Source organism: Bos indicus, chromosome 3 (genome assembly GCF_029378745.1).
Source record: "Bos indicus isolate NIAB-ARS_2022 breed Sahiwal x Tharparkar chromosome 3, NIAB-ARS_B.indTharparkar_mat_pri_1.0, whole genome shotgun sequence".
Taxonomy (NCBI): Eukaryota; Metazoa; Chordata; class Mammalia; order Artiodactyla; family Bovidae; genus Bos; species Bos indicus.
In genome coordinates this window covers 28,761,344-28,777,055 of record NC_091762.1, presented here as the reverse complement: position 1 = coordinate 28,777,055, position 15,712 = coordinate 28,761,344, and the positions used below count along the sequence as shown (strand labels likewise).

Genomic DNA, 15,712 nt, shown 5'->3' with positions numbered 1-15,712 from the left:
TGGGAAGCCCAGGCCAGTGAAGGATAGTGAAGGACAGGAAGGCCTGGTGTATTGATGAGGTTGCAAAAAGTCAGACATGACTTAGTGACTGAACCATAGCAACAAAGCCCTTTATATTGTAGCAGTTATTTTAGTTTTAATAGAACACACATCTTTGGTTTAGCTGTGTTAAAATCATTTAAGCCAGGGGTCCCCAACCTCTGGGCCATGGACTGGTTCTTAGCCTATTAGGAACCAGGCCGCAAACAGATGAGTGACAGGCAAGTGACCAAAGCTTCATCCACTCCCCATCAATCTTATTGCCTCTTGAGCTCTGCCTCCTGTCAAATCAGTGGAGGCATTAGATTCTCATAGGAGTGCAAACCCTACTGTGAACTGTGTGTGCTGAGGGATCTAGGTTGCATGCTCCTTATGAGAATCTAATGCCTGATGATCTCAGGTGGAGCTGAGGTATGTTAGCACTGGGGATCAGCTGCAAATACAGATTATTATTAGCAGAGAGGTTTGACTGCATAGCTAACTGCTAAGTCACTTCAGTCGTGTCCGACTCTGTGCGACCCCATAGACGGCAGCCTACCAGGCTCCTCTGTCCCTGGGATTCTTCAGGCAAGAACACTGGAGTGGGTTGCCATTTCATTCTCCAATGCATGAAAGTGAAAAGTGAAAGTGAAGTTGCTCAGTCGTGTCCGACTCTTCGCGACCCCATGGACTGCAGCCTACCAGGGATTTGCTCCTCCTCCATCCATGGGATTTGCCAGGCAAGAGTACTGGAGTGGGGTGCCAGTGCCTTCTCTGTGACTGCATCAGTTCAGTTTAGTTCAGTCGCTCAGTCGTGTCTGACTCTTCTCAACCCCATGAATTGCAGCACGCCAGGCCTCCCTGTCCATCACCATCTCCTGGAGTTCACTCAAACTCATGTCCATCGAGTCAGTGATGCCATCCAGCCATCTCATCCTCTGTCGTCCCCTTCTCCTCCTGCCCCCAATCCCTCCCAGCATCAGGATCTTTTCCAATGAGTCAACTCTTCACATGAGGTGGCCAAAGTACTGGAGTTTCAGCTTTAGCATCATTCCCTCCAAAGAAAGCCCAGGGCTGATCTCCTTCAGAATGGACTGGTTGGATCTTCTTGCAGTCCAAGGGACTCTCAAGAGTCTTCTCCAACACCACAGTTCAAAAGCATCAATTCTTTGGCGCTCAGCTTTCTTCACAGTCCAACTCTCACATCCATACATGACCACAGGAAAAACCATAGCCTTGACTGGGTGGACCTTTGTTGGCAAAGTAATGTCTCTGCTTTTGAATATGCTATCTAGGTTGGCCATAACTTTCCTTCCAAGGAGTAACCGTCTTTTAATTTCATGGCTGCAATCACCATCTGCAGTGATTTTGGAGCCCAAAAAAGTAAAGTCTGATAGAGACCATAATAAATCAGTTATTTGCAGATTCATAGCAAAATCCTATCAGTGAGTGGCAAGTGACAATTAAGCTGCATCTGGTGGCAGGCTTTATAGTGGCAAGTAAGTTAATGTACTTCAATTGTATAGCCTCATCTGATGGCAAGCTTTAAGTCAGAATCCAACATTTATTTTAGTCTGTGTATAGCTTGCCCATTATTTTCTTTACCACTTCTGTCTGTGATATACTACTGCATAGATAAGGGAGTGGGTTTTTTTCTACATATAATAGAACTTTTTTTTCCATAATAAAGACAGTCCCTTTATGTAGTAATATTCTCTTGCCTTAGAGAGTAATTCTTCTGTTTTATTGTTATACCAATTTTCTTCTTAGTGTTTAGTGTTTGAATGGTGTTCAGTTATTTATTTAAAGTATTGGAGTTTCAGCTTCAACATCAGTCCTTCCAGTGAACACCCAGGACTGATCTCCTTTAGGATGGACTGGTTGGATCTCCTTGCAGTCCAAGGGATGCTCAAGAGTCTTCTCCAACACCACAGTTCAAAAGCATCAATTCTTCGGTGCTCAGCTTTCTTCACAGTCCAACTCTCACATCCATACATGACCACAGGAAAAACCATAGCCTTGACTAGATGGACCTTTGTTGGCAAAGTAATGTCTCTGTTTTTCAATATGCTGTCTAGGTTGGTCATAACTTTCCTTCCAAGGAGTAAGCATCTTTTAATTTCATGGCTGCAGTCACCATCTGCAGTGATTTTGGAGCCCAGAAAAATAAAGTCAGCTACTGTTTCCATTGTTTGTCCATCTATTTCCCATGAATTGATGGGACTGGATGCCATGATCTTCGTTTTCTGAATGTTGAGCTTTAAGCCAACTTTTTCACTCTCCTCTTTCACTTTTATCAAGAGGCTCTGTAGTTCTTCTTCACTTTCTGCCATAAGGGTTAGACATTGATCCATATGTTTACCTTATGTCAGTACCACACTGTTTTGATTATTGTAGCTTTGTGTAGTGAGTTTTAAAATTGGGGATTATGTGTCTTCCAATAATCTTCTTTTCCAAGACGGTTTTGGCTCTTCAGGGTCCCTGGGAATTTCTTGTAAATTTTGGGATCAATTTGTTCTGACAAAAAGGCAGTTGGAATGATTGCATTGAACCTTTTTGCTCTATTTATAGTGTTCAAGAGAACACTATCAAAGGGTCAAAGGACACCATCAAGAGAGTGAAAAGACAACCCACAGAACTGGAGAAATACTTGCAAATCATGTAGTTGGTAATGATCTAATACCCAGAATATATAAAGAATACTTCCAATTCAGCAACAAAAGCCAGTCACTGAATAACAAATACTGCATGATAGTTAAAATAACCAATCACATGAAAGCAGTAATATCAGGGACTGGCAGGAGGGGGGGATGGGGAATTGTTCTTCAATTTGTGTAAATTTCAGTTATGGCTTTCCTGGTGGCCCAGATGGTAAAGAAACTGCCTGCCATGTGGGAGACCCAGGTCTGATTCGTGGGTCTGGAAGATCACCTGGAGAAGGGCATGGCAGCCCACTCCAGTATTCTTGCCTGTAGAACTCTGTGGACAGAGGAGCCTGGTGGGCTGAAGTCTATGGGGTTGCAAAGAGTCAGACACAACTGAGCTATTAACACTTCACTTCAGTTATGCATGATAATGTAGTTTTAGAGATATGCTGTATTACATAATGCCTCTAGTGAACAATTCTGTATTGTTTACTTTAAAATTTGTTAAGAGGGTAGACTCTTAATGTAAATGTTCTTATGGGAAAAAAAGGGACAGAAGGAAACTTTTGAAGGTGATGGGTATGTCTATCTTCTTGATTTTGATGATCATTGATGCATGCATATGTCCAAACTCATCAAACTGTATACATTAAGTGTTGTTGATCAGTAACTAAGTCATGTCTGACTCTTTGTAACCCCACGGAATGCAGCATGCCAGGCTTCTCTGTCCTTGACTTTCTCCCAGAGTTTGCTCAGACTCATGTCCCTTGAGTCAATGGTGCCATCCAACCGTCTCATCCTCTGTCAACCCCTTCTCTTCCTGCCCTCAATCTTTCCCAGCATCAGGGTCTTTTCCAGTAAGTTTGATCTTCTCATCAGGTGTCCAAAGTATTGGAGCTTCAGCTTCAGCATCAGTCCTTCCAATGAATATTCAGGATTGAGTTCCTTTAGGATTAACTAGTTTGATCTTGCAGTCCAAAGGAGTGTTGTATTGTCCAGCACCACAATTCAAAAGCATCGATTCTTCAATGCTTAGCCTTTTTTATGGTCCAACTCACATCTATACATGACTGCTTGAAAAACTATAGCTTTGACTATATGGACCTTTGTTGGCAAAGTGATATATTTCCATTTTTTAGTATGCTATCTAGATTTGTCATAACTTTGTTTACAAAGAGCATGTGTCTTTGAATTTCATGGCTGCAGTCACCGTGTGCAGTAATTTTGGAGCCCAAGAAAATAAAGTCTGTCACTATTTCCATTGTCTCCCCATCTACTTGCCATGAAGTGATGGGACCGGATGCCATGATCTTAGATTTTTGAATGTTGAGTTTTAAGCCAGCTTTTTTCCTCTCCTCTTTCACCCTCAGCAAGAGGCTCCTTAGTTCTTCTTCACTTTCTGCCATTAGAGTGGTATTATCTGCATATCTGAGGTTGTTATTTCTTCTGCCAGTCCTGATTGCAGCTTATGATTCATCTAGCCTAGCATTTCATATCATGTACTCTGCATGTAGGTTAAATCAACAGGGTGACAGTATACAGCCTTGTCCTACTCCTTTCCAATTTTGAACCAGTCTCTTGGTTGTTCCATGTCCGTTCTGTTCCTTCTTGACCTGCATATAGGTTTCTCAGGAGACAGTTAAGGTGGTCTGGTATTCCTATCCCCTTAAGATTTTTCTACAGTTTGTTGTAATCCACATAGTCAAAGGCTTCAGTGTAGTCAATGAAGCAGGAGGAGATGTTTTCCTGGAGTTCCCTTGCTTTTTCTATGATCCAGTGGATGTTGGCAATTGGATCTCTGGTTCCTTTGCCTTTTCTCAATCCAGCTTGTACATCTGGAAGTTCTTGGTTCATGTACTGCTGAAGCCTCACTTGAAGGATTTTAAATATTACCTTGCTAGCATGTGAAATAGAGAAGGCAATGGCACCCCACTCCAGTACTCTTGCCTGGAAAATCCCATGGACGGAGGAGCCTGGTAGGCTTCAGTCCATGGGGTCACTAGGAGTTGGACACGACTGAGCGACTTCACCTTGACTTTTCACTTTCATGCATTGGAGGAGGAAATGGCAACCCACTCCAGTATTTTTGCTTGGAGAATCCCAGGGACGGGGGAGCCTGGTGGGCTGCCGTCTATGGGGTCACACAGAGTTGGACACGACTGAAGCGACTTAGCAGCAGCAGCAGCAGCATGTGAAATGAGTACAGTTGTATGGTAGTTTGAACATTCTTTGGTGTTGCCTTTCTTTGGAATTGGAATGAAAAATGACCTTTCCCAGTCCTATGGCCACTGCTGAGTGTTCCATATTTGCTAGCATATTGAGTGCAGCACTTCAACAGTATCATCTTTTAGGATTTTAAATAGCTAAGTTGGAACTCCATTAAATATCCAGCTGGATTTCCACATTAAATATGTGGGGTTTTTTTTGCATATAAGTTATATCACAATAAACTTTCTCTTTTTTTTGTAATATAAGTTTATTTATTTTAATTGGAGGCTAATTACTTTACAATATTGTCGTGGTTTTGCCATACCTTGACATGAATCCACCATGGGTGATCCCCATCCTGAACCCCCCTCCCACCTCCCTCCCCGTCGCTTTTTCTTTGAATCACATGGGTGTTCTGTCCAAATGGAATAGTTACTTATTGTAATAAAACAACAGAGACTAAATAATTTAAATATTGTCAAAAAATTTAAAAAATAAAACTATGCCTGCTTTTAGGATATTACTTGTCACGACTATGTATTTTAGGAGAAAAGATAGATTTTGTGAAAAATAAAGCACATCTCCCCATATGAAAAGTGTAAGGAAAATGATCCAACTGTAATATCATATAAATAAATCATCTTCTGAGAGTCACAAAAACCCCAAAATGAATGCATTTTTCAAGTAATCCACAGCATTTACTAATGTTCATTCTATTTTCTTTATTCGAAGGTCAATAAATTAGAGATAGAACTAGAAGGTGCCAAACAAAAATTTAAACAAATGACTGACAGCTATCAGAAAGAAATTGAGGACAAAAAGCTATTAGAAGAAAATCTTTTGGGAGAGGTAGGAAAACCTAAATATGTTTGAAAACTTGTTATACTAAAACCATATATTTGTATGTTAACATTTTAAGAGAAAAGTAATAATTCTTTTAACATTATAACTCTTTAGAAGATTTAGTAAATTATATCAGGGACAATTAATTAGCTTTTTAAAATAGAAACTAAAAGTATTGTTATGCTAAGTATTTAAGTATTGAGTAGTATATAACTGTTTTGAAAAGATTAAATGATTTTTACAGTGTTATACTGTCATCTCACTTGATAGAAGACCCTAACTAAAATAAACCAAAACAGTAGTGCATTTTCTACTTAGCTTTCCTAATTTCCTGGTGTTTGATTTCTTCATTTTAACTTAAATTTAACATTTGAGTTTAATTTGCATTTTGGGCATTAATTTTAAAAAACTTTAAATTTATTTCATAGGTTGCAAAAGCAAAAGTAGTAGCTGATGAAGCAGTAAAATTACAGAAAGAAATTGATATACGATGTCAACATAAAATAGCTGAAATGGTTGCACTTATGGAAAAACATAAGGTGATTTTTTTTCCCTTTTGTATAATGAAAATTATCAATTTTAGCAATATTTATGCATAAAATGGTAAAATATAGTATTCTGATTTGTTAGAGAAAATTGTTTAGACAACAGTGTCTAATTATAGCTGGAATACCCTTGATCTCTCATTTTTCCAAATCTTCACTACCTGAAGCTGAGCCTAAGTGTCACTTCCTTGAAGAAGTCTTTCCTCATCATTTTATGGATAGATATAACCACTCTTGTTCTCAGTTTTCTTAGTAGTCTCTTACAGAATTTTCCATCTTATTTTTATTAAAATACATACCTAGTATATGTGCTTAAATAAATATAATATTTGTATCCTCTACCTGTGGCCAACATATACTAGACTAAACAATAATAAATAGATGTAAAACTATGTTAGTTGTGTTTGTGAGTATGCTCTACTTTTTACTGTTGTTTTAAAGTAATCGTTACCTTAGGGAATTAAGTCTTATACTCTTCAGGATTTTGATAGAAAGTGGGCTATACCTATCAATCTTTATAAGTTGTTGCTAGGATATTATTATGTAACCTATGAGAAATTAAAAATATTTTAAGTAATATTGTGAACTCAAAAATGTAAGCAACTTTTGTATGTCTTAATCCAGTACAGTTTTTATCCTTATTGATACTTAAATTGTCCCAACTTTGGCCAGTGGGAACCTCTTAAAACTGGTTGGCAGGTCCTTTTGACTTGACCCTAATAATCTGTGTAGCTTTCTTACTTTCTGTTAACAACAAAATATTTAAGATTCATCTTGTATTTCCTGCCCAAGATCTGGAATCAGCAGTTTTTCTAAGAGGTCCTCGTGTTTCTAATGTTTTTTTAAAATTATGAAATTCATTATTCCTAATTAAAAAATATTATTTTTTGCCCTTGCGTTATTTCTAAGACCGTTATCTATGTTTTATTGTTTATATTGTTAGCATTTAAAAATGTAATTTAAAAAATTTAAAAATATGCTCAAATATTTATTACTGAATTCATAAACATCATTTTTGTAAATATTAAATGCATTAGGATAACAATGTTATTAAAACATAAGCTTTTGAACTTCTAATACATCTAAAATGTTCTCTCTATTTAATATAGCACCAATATGATAAAATTGTTGAAGAAAGAGACTCAGAATTAGGATTGTATAAGAGCAAAGAACAAGAACACTCATCAATGAAAGCATCTCTGGTGAGAACAAATAGGAGTAGAAGCCAATTTTCATATAAACCATAATTTTTGATCTATAGAGTCAAATAACCATAGATCTGAAAGGGATATTATAGATTTTATAGGGAGATGGTTTTCTAATTTTTTTTGAAATTGTAGAATGATCTCTTTTTTTCAAGTGAAAAGTTATAAATTCCAATTACAAATAAGTTTGAGCTCTGATTGAGGTTTGGAAAGGAGGAGTGGGATAGATTGGGAGAGGATGAGAAGAAGAGATACATATAGTGTTAAATATTTCTTTAGAGATATATATAGTGTTAAAATTTGTCTAAATGAAATCTTTGGTTATGTTCATCTAGCAGCCTTCATAACAGTAAGCTTTTAAAACGTATATCTTTTATGAGTGAATTCATTTTTCTGTAAAACTAAAGTTTTAAAATATTAGTTTGCATTTTCATTATCTTAAGAACTATATAGATGCACTTATAAATTTCATGTTCCTTTTTCTTTAGGAGACTGAACTATGCAATCTCAGAAATGAACTTTGGTCTGTTAAGAAACACCTTGAAACAGAACGAGAAGAAAAAGTAGGTTTTGTAGCAATATAGATAAAGTAATTTTGGATTTTAGGTGTAACCTAAGTTTTATAAAGATATAATATTAGAAAATAATAGGATAAGTTTACATATGGATTAAAAATATAATTTTTCCCCATTAGCTTTTTTCAGAAATATTTAGCATATTCTATTGTTTAAATATTAAGCATATAAATATAGGATTGCTTTGAGTATGCATGCTTTTAGATATAAATATTTGAATAATATTTCATACATTAAAAGTGCTTATGTATTTGTATGTGTTTTTTAGCTACTGATCGTGTTTCAGAAAAAAATAATGCCTGTATTTGTATTTGGTGTTGTTCAGTCACTCAGTGGTCATGTGTGGATGTGAGAGTTGGACTATAAAGAAAGCTGAGCACTGAAGAATTGATGGCTTTGAACTGTGGTGTTGGAGAAGACTCTGGAGAGTCCCTTGGACTGCAAGGAGATCCAACCAGTCCATCCTAAAGGAGATCAGTCCTGGGTGTTCATTGGAAGGACTGATGTTGAAGCTGAAACTCCAGTACTTTTGCCACCTGATGCAAAGAGCTGACTCATTTGAAAAGACCTTGATGCTGGGAAAGATTGAGGGCAGGAGGAGAGGGGGATGACAGAGGATGAGATGATTGGATGGCATCACTGACTCAATGGACATAGGTTTGGGTGGACTCTGGGAATTGGTGATAGACAGGGAGGCCTGGCATTCTGCGGTTCATGGGGTCACAAAGAGTCAGACACGACTGAGTGACTGAACTGAGACCGATGCTGAGTCGCTCAGTTGTGTCCGACTCTTTGCGACCCCATGGGCTGCAGCATGTCAGGCTTTCCTGTCCTTCACCATCTCCTGGAGCTTTCTCAAAGTCATGTCCATTGAGTCAGTGATGTCATCCAACCACCTCATCCTCTGTTGTCCCCTTTCTCTGCTGCCTTCAGTTTTTCCCAGCATCAAGGTCTTTTCCAGTGAGTCAGTTCTTTGCATCACTTGGCCAAAGTATTGGAGCTTCAGCTTCAGCATCAGTCCTTCTAATGGATATTCAGAAGTGATTTCCTTTAGGACTGCCTGGTTTGATTTTCTTGCAGTCCAAGGGGACTCTCAAGAGTCTTCTCCAACACCACAGCTCAAAAGCATCAATTCTTCAACGTTCAGCCTTCTGATGGTCCAACTCTCACATCCATACATGACTACTGGAAAAACCATAGCTTTGACTAGACAGACCTTTGTTGGCGAAGTAATGTCTCTGCTTTTTAATATGCTGTCTAGGTTTGTCATAGCTTTCCTCCCAAAGAGAAAGTGTCTTTTAATTTCATGGCTGTAGTCACCTGCAGCCATGGTGATTTTGGAGCCCCCCAAAATAAAGTCTGTTACTGTTTCCATTGTCTCCCCATCTATTTGCCATGAAGTGATGGGACCAGATGCTGTGATTTTTGTTTTAAAACATTGAGTCTTAAGCCAGCTTTTCCCCTCTCTCTTTAACCTTCATCAAGGGGCTCTTTGGTTCCTCTTTGCTTTCTACCATTAGGGTGGTGTCATCTGCATATCTGACATTATTGATATTTCTCTCAGCAATCTTGATTCCAGCTTGTGCTTCATCCAGTCTGACATTTCACATGATGTACTCTACATATAAGTTAAATAAGTGGGGTGACAGTATACAGCCTTGACATACTCCTTTCCCAGTTTGGAACCAGTCCATTGTTCCATGTCCAGTTCTAGCTGTTGCTTCTTGACTTGCATACAGGTTTCTTAGGAGGCAGGTAAGGTGGTCTGCTATTCCCATCTCTTGAAGAATTTTCCACAGTTTGTTGTGATCCATACACTAAAAGGCTTTAGCATAGTCAATAAAGCAGAAGTAGATGTTTTTCTGGAATGCTTTTGCTTTTTCTGTGATCCAAAGATTTTGGCAATTTGGTCTATAGTTCCTCTGCCTTTTCTAAATCTAGCTTGTACATCTGAAAGTTCTTGGTTCATGTTCTGTGGAGGCCTGGCTTGGATAATTTTGAGCATTACTTTGCTGGTATGTGAAATGAGTGCAATTGTGCGGTAGTTTGAACATTCTTTGGCATTGCTCTTTGGGATTTGAATAAAAACTGACCTTTTCCAATCCTGTGACCACTGCTGAGTGTTCCATATTTGCTGGCATACCAAGTACAGCATCATCTTTTAGGATTTGAAATAGCTCAGCTGGGAATCCATCACCTCCACTAGCTTTGTTTGTACTGATGCTTTCTAAGGCCCAGTTGACTTTGCACTCCAGTCTGGCTCTAGGTGAGTGGTCACACCATCATGGTTATCTGAGTCATTAAGATCTTTTTGGTATAGTTCTTCTGTGTATTCTTGCCACCTCTTCTTAATATCTTTGTTGCTTCTGTTAGATCCATACCATTTCTGTCCTTAATTATGCCCATCTTTGCATGAAATGTTCCCTTGGTATCTCTAATTTTCTTGAAGAGATTTCTAGTCTTTTCCATTCTATTGTTTTCCTTTGTTTCTTTGCACTGATCACCGAGGAAGGCTTTCTTATCTCTCCTTGTTATTCTTTGGAACTCTGCATTCAAATGGGTATATCTTTCCTTTTCTCGTTTGCCTTCTGCTTCTGTTCTTTTCTCAGCTATTTGTAAGGCCTCCTCAGACAGCCATTTTGCCTTTTTGTATTTCTTTTTCTTGGGGATGGTTTTAATCACTACCTCCTGTACAATGTCATGAAACTCTGTCCATAGTTCTTCAGGTACTCTATCAGATCAAATCCCTTAAATCTATTTCTCACTTCCACTGTATAATCATAAGGGATTTGATTTAGGTCATACCTGAATGGTCTAGTGGTTTTCCCTAGTTTCTTCAATTTAAGTCTGAATTTAGCAATAAGGAGTTCATGATCTGAGCCACAGTCAGCTCCCAGTCTTGTTTTGCTTCTCCATTTTTGGCTGCAAAGAATATAACCAATCTGATTTCAGTATTGACCATCTGGTGATGTCCATGTGTAGAGTCTTCTCTTGTGTTGTTGGAAGAGGGTGTTTGCTATGACCAGTGTGTTCTCTTGGCAAAACTCTGTTAGCCTTTGCTCTGCTTAATTTTGTACTCCAAGGCCAAATTTGCCTGTTACTCCAGGTGTCTGTTGACTTCCTACTTTTGCATTCTAGTCCCCTATAATGCAATGAACATCTATTTTTGGTGTTAGTTCTAGGAGGTCTTGTAGGTCTTCATAGAACCATTCAACTTCAGCTTCTTCGGCATTACTGGTGGGGGCATAGACTTGGATTGCTGTGATATTGAATGGTTTGCTCTGGAAATGAACAGAGATCATTCTGTTGTTTTTGAGATTGCATCCAAGCACTGCATTTCGGACCCTTTTGTTGACTATGATGGCTACTCCATTTCTTCTAAGGTATTCTTGCCCACAGTAGTAGATATAATGGTCATCTGAATTAAATTCACCCATTTCAGTCCATTTGAGTTCACCGATTCCTAAAATGTCAACATTCATGCTTGTCATCTCCTGTTTGACCACTTCCGGTTTACTTTGATTCATGAACCTAACATTATACATTCCTATGCAGTATTGTTCTTTATAGCATTGGACTTTAATTTCACCACCAGACATCCACACCTGGGCGTTATTTCCACTTTGGCTCAGCCTCTTTATTCCGTCTGGAGCTATTTCTCCACTCCTTTCCAGTAGCATGTTGGTAGGTGCCCAACCTAGGGAGTTCATCTTTTAGTGTCATATCTTTTTGCCTTTTCATACTCTTCCTGGGGTTCTCAAGGCAAGAATGCTAAAGTGGCTTTCCATTCCCTTCTCCAGTGGACCACGTTTTGTCAGAACTCTAACCATGACCCATCCGTCTTGGGTGGCCCTACATGGCATGGTTCATAGTTTCATTGTGTCAGACAAGATTGTGATCCATGTGATTCATTTGGTTAGTTTTTGTGATTAGTGTCTGCCCTCTGATGGATGAGGCTATGAAGCTTGTGGAAATTTCCTGGTGGGAGGCACTGGCTATGGGTAAAACTGGGTCTTGCTCTGGTGCACAGGGCCATGCTCAGTAAATCTTTAATCCAGTTTTCTTCCGATGAGTCAGGCTGTGTTCCCTCCCTGTAGTTTGTCCTGAGGCCAACCTATGGTGGGGTAATGGCGACCTCCTTCAAAAGGACTTATGCCACAGGCCCAGCTCCCATGACTGTTGTAGTCAGTGCCTCTGACCCTGCGACAGGCAGCTGTCAACCCACACCTCTTCTGGAGACTCCTGGACACTCACAGGCAAGTCTGGCTCAGTCTCTTGTGGGCTCTCTCCTCCTTTCTCCTGGGTCCTGGTGCAAACAAGTTTTGTTGTGTTTTGGAATTTACTCACACTGTAAAATGACAATACTTTCTTTTCTTTCTTTATAACATCACACTGTGCCGAGTAACCTACTTATATATAGTTTAATCCTTACAACAGTGCTATTAAACAGTACTTATTATTGTCTGCCTTTTTTTTTTTCTTTTTTAAAAGCCAGTCAAATTTAGCAGTGGGGAGTTGTATACTAATTTTAGTGACACTAATGTTAATAAGTTCTGGTAACCCATTACCATCAGACCAGCCTGTTGTCTGCATTTTTACAGAGGTTAGGTTGTTTATTCAGGATCACATAAGAAAAACAATGGAATAACTTAGAATTCAAATCTAGGTTTATTTTGCATGATTCGAAATCATATTTCCTAATTACTCTGCAACATGCCTAGGTAATGTGCACTTTCAATTTCAGATCTCTATGTGTTTGTTCATTGTTTCCTGCATTTAATTCCTTTCTTACTTTCTCCACCTATGAAAAATTTCACGTATCTTTCATGTTGCAAAGGTGAGCTTACTGTATATAAGTATTCTCATAGTATTTTGTTTGAAGACAATATTTATTTATATATTTATTAGGCTGCATTGGGTCTTGGTTGCAGCATGAAGAATTATACTTTGCAGTGCATGGGCTTCTCTAGTTGCGGTGTGCTGGCTTCTTTCTGGTTGTAGCACTTGCGCTCCAGGAGTACAGGCTCAGTAGTTGTGGTGCACCGGCTTAGTTGCCTCAACTCATGTAGAATCTTAATTCCCCGGATTAGGGATCAAACTAATGTCCCCTACATTGAAAAGCAGATTCTTCTCTAGGAGTTTTATAGTTTCTGGTCTTACGTTTAGATCTTTAATCCATTTTGAGTTTATTTTTGTGTATGGTGTTAGAAAGTGGTCTAGTTTCATTCTTTTACAAGTGGTTGACCAGATTTCCCAGCACCACTTGTTAAAGAGATTGTCTTTAATCCATTGTATATTCTTGCCTCCTTTGTCAAAGATAAGGTGTCCATAGGTGCGTGGGTTTATCTCTGGGCTTTCTATTTTATTCCATTGATCAATATTTCTGTCTTTGTGCCAGTACCATACTGTCTTGATAACTGTGGCTTTGTAGTAGAGCCTGAAGTCAGGTAGGTTGATTCCTCCAGTTCCATTCTTCTTTCTCAAGATCGCTTTGGCTATTCGAGGTTTTTTGTATTTCCATACAAATTGTGAAATTATTTGTTCTAGCTCTGTGAAGAATACTGTTGGTAGCTTGATAGGGATTGCGTTGAATCTATAAATTGCTTTGGGTAGTATACTCATTTTCACTATATTGATTCTTCCAATCCATGAACATGGTATATTTCTCCATCTATTAGTGTCCTCTTTGATTTCTTTCACCAGTGTTTTATAGTTTTCTATATATAGGTCTTTAGTTTCTTTAGGTAGATATATTCCTAAGTATTTTATTCTTTCCGTTGCAATGGTGAATGGAATTGTTTCCTTAATTTCTCTTTCTGTTTTCTCATTATTAGTGTATAGGAATGCAAGGGATTTCTGTGTGTTGATTTTATACCCTGCAACTTTACTATAGTCATTGATTATTTCTAGTAATTTTCTGGTGGAATCTTTAGGGTTTTCTATGTAGAGGATCATGTCATCTGCAAATAGTGAGAGTTTTACTTCTTCTTTTCCAATTTGGATTCCTTTTATTTCTTTTTCTGCTCTGATTGCTGTGGCCAGAACTTCCAAAACTATGTTGAATAGTAATGGTGAAAGTGGGCCCCCTTGTCTTGTTCCTGACTTTAGAGGAAATGCTTTCAATTTTTCCCCATTGAGGATAATGTTTGCTGTGGGTTTGTCATATATAGCTTTTATTATGTTGAGGTATGTTCCTTCTATTCCTGCTTTCTGGAGAGTTTTTATCATAAATGGATGTTGAATTTTGTCAAAGGCTTTCTCTGCATCTATTGAAATAATCATATGGTTTTTATTTTACAATTTGTTAATGTGGTATATTACATTGATTGATTTGCGGATATTGAAGAATCCTTGCATCCCTGGGATAAAGCCCACTTGGTCATGGTGTATGGTCTTTTTAATGTGTTGTTGGATTCTGATTGCTAGAATTTTGTTAAGGATTTTTGCATCTATGTTCATCAGTGATATTGGCCTGTAGTTTTCTTTTTTTGTGGCATCTTTGTCAGGTTTTGGTATTAGGGTGATGGTGGCCTCATAAAATGAGTTTGGAAGTTTACCTTCCTCTGCAATTTTCTGGAAGAGTTTGAGCAGGATAGGTGTCAGCTCTTCTCTAAATTTTTGGTAGAATTCAGCTGTGAAGCCGTCTGGACCGGGGCTTTTGTTTGCTGGAAGATTTTTGATTACAGTTTCAATTTCCGTGCTTGTGATGGGTCTGTTAAGATTTTCTATTTCTTCCTGGTTCAGTTTTGGAAAGTTGTACTTTTCTAAGAATTTGTCCATTTCTTCCACGTTGTCCATTTATTAGCATATAATTGTTGATAGTAGTCTCTTATGATCCTTTGTATTTCTGTGTTGTCTGTTGTGATCTCTCCATTTTCGTTTCTAATTTTGTTGATTTGATTTTTCTCCCTTTGTTTCTTGATGAGTCTGGCTAATGGTTTGTCAATTTTATTTATCCTTTGAAAGAACCAGCTTTTGGTTTTGTTGATTTTTGCTATGGTCTCTTTTGTTTCTTTTGCATTTATTTCTGCTCTAATTTTTAAGATTTCTTTCCTTCTACTAACCCTGGGGTTCTTCATTTCTTCCTTTTCTAGTTGCTTTAGGTGTAGAGTTAGGTTATTTATTTGGCTTTTTTCTTGTTTCTTGAGGTGTGCCTGTATTGCTATGAACTTTCCCCTTAGGACTGCTTTTACTGTGTCCCACAGGTTTTGGGTTGTTGTGTTTTCATTTTCATTCGTTTCTGTGCAAATTTTGATTTCTTTTTTGATTTCTTCTGTGATTTGTTGGTTATTCAGCAGCGTGATGTTCAGCCTCCATATGTTGGAATTTTTAATAGTTTTTCTCCTGTAATTGAGATCTAATCTTACTGCATTGTGGTCAGAAAAAATGCTTGGAATGATTTCTATTTTTTTGAATTTACCAAGGCTAGCTTTATGGCCCAGGATGTGATCTATCCTGGAGAAGGTCCCATGTGCGCTTGAGAAAAAGGTGAAATTCATTGTTTTGGGATGAAATGTCCTATAGATATCAATTAGGTCTAACTGGTCTATTGTATCGTTTAAAGTTTGTGTTTCCTTGTTAATTTTCTGTTTAGTTGATCTATCCATAGGTGTAAGTGGGGTATTAAAGTCTCCCACTATTATTGTGTTATTGTTAATTTCTCCTTTCATACT

At 38.1% G+C, this 15,712-nt stretch overlaps 1 protein-coding gene across 2 annotated transcripts in view; it reads left to right on the top strand.

Moving 5' to 3' along the window:
• Window positions 1-15,712, top strand: part of SYCP1 (synaptonemal complex protein 1) — a 147,364-nt gene that overhangs the window by 92,410 nt on the left and 39,242 nt on the right. For both annotated transcript variants that reach the window (XM_070785872.1, XM_070785871.1), the window contains 4 exons: window positions 5,604-5,720; window positions 6,143-6,253; window positions 7,369-7,461; window positions 7,953-8,027. In XM_070785872.1, coding sequence (XP_070641973.1) covers window positions 5,604-5,720; window positions 6,143-6,253; window positions 7,369-7,461; window positions 7,953-8,027 — 396 coding nt within the window. The remainder of the gene's footprint in view (window positions 1-5,603; window positions 5,721-6,142; window positions 6,254-7,368; window positions 7,462-7,952; window positions 8,028-15,712) is intronic.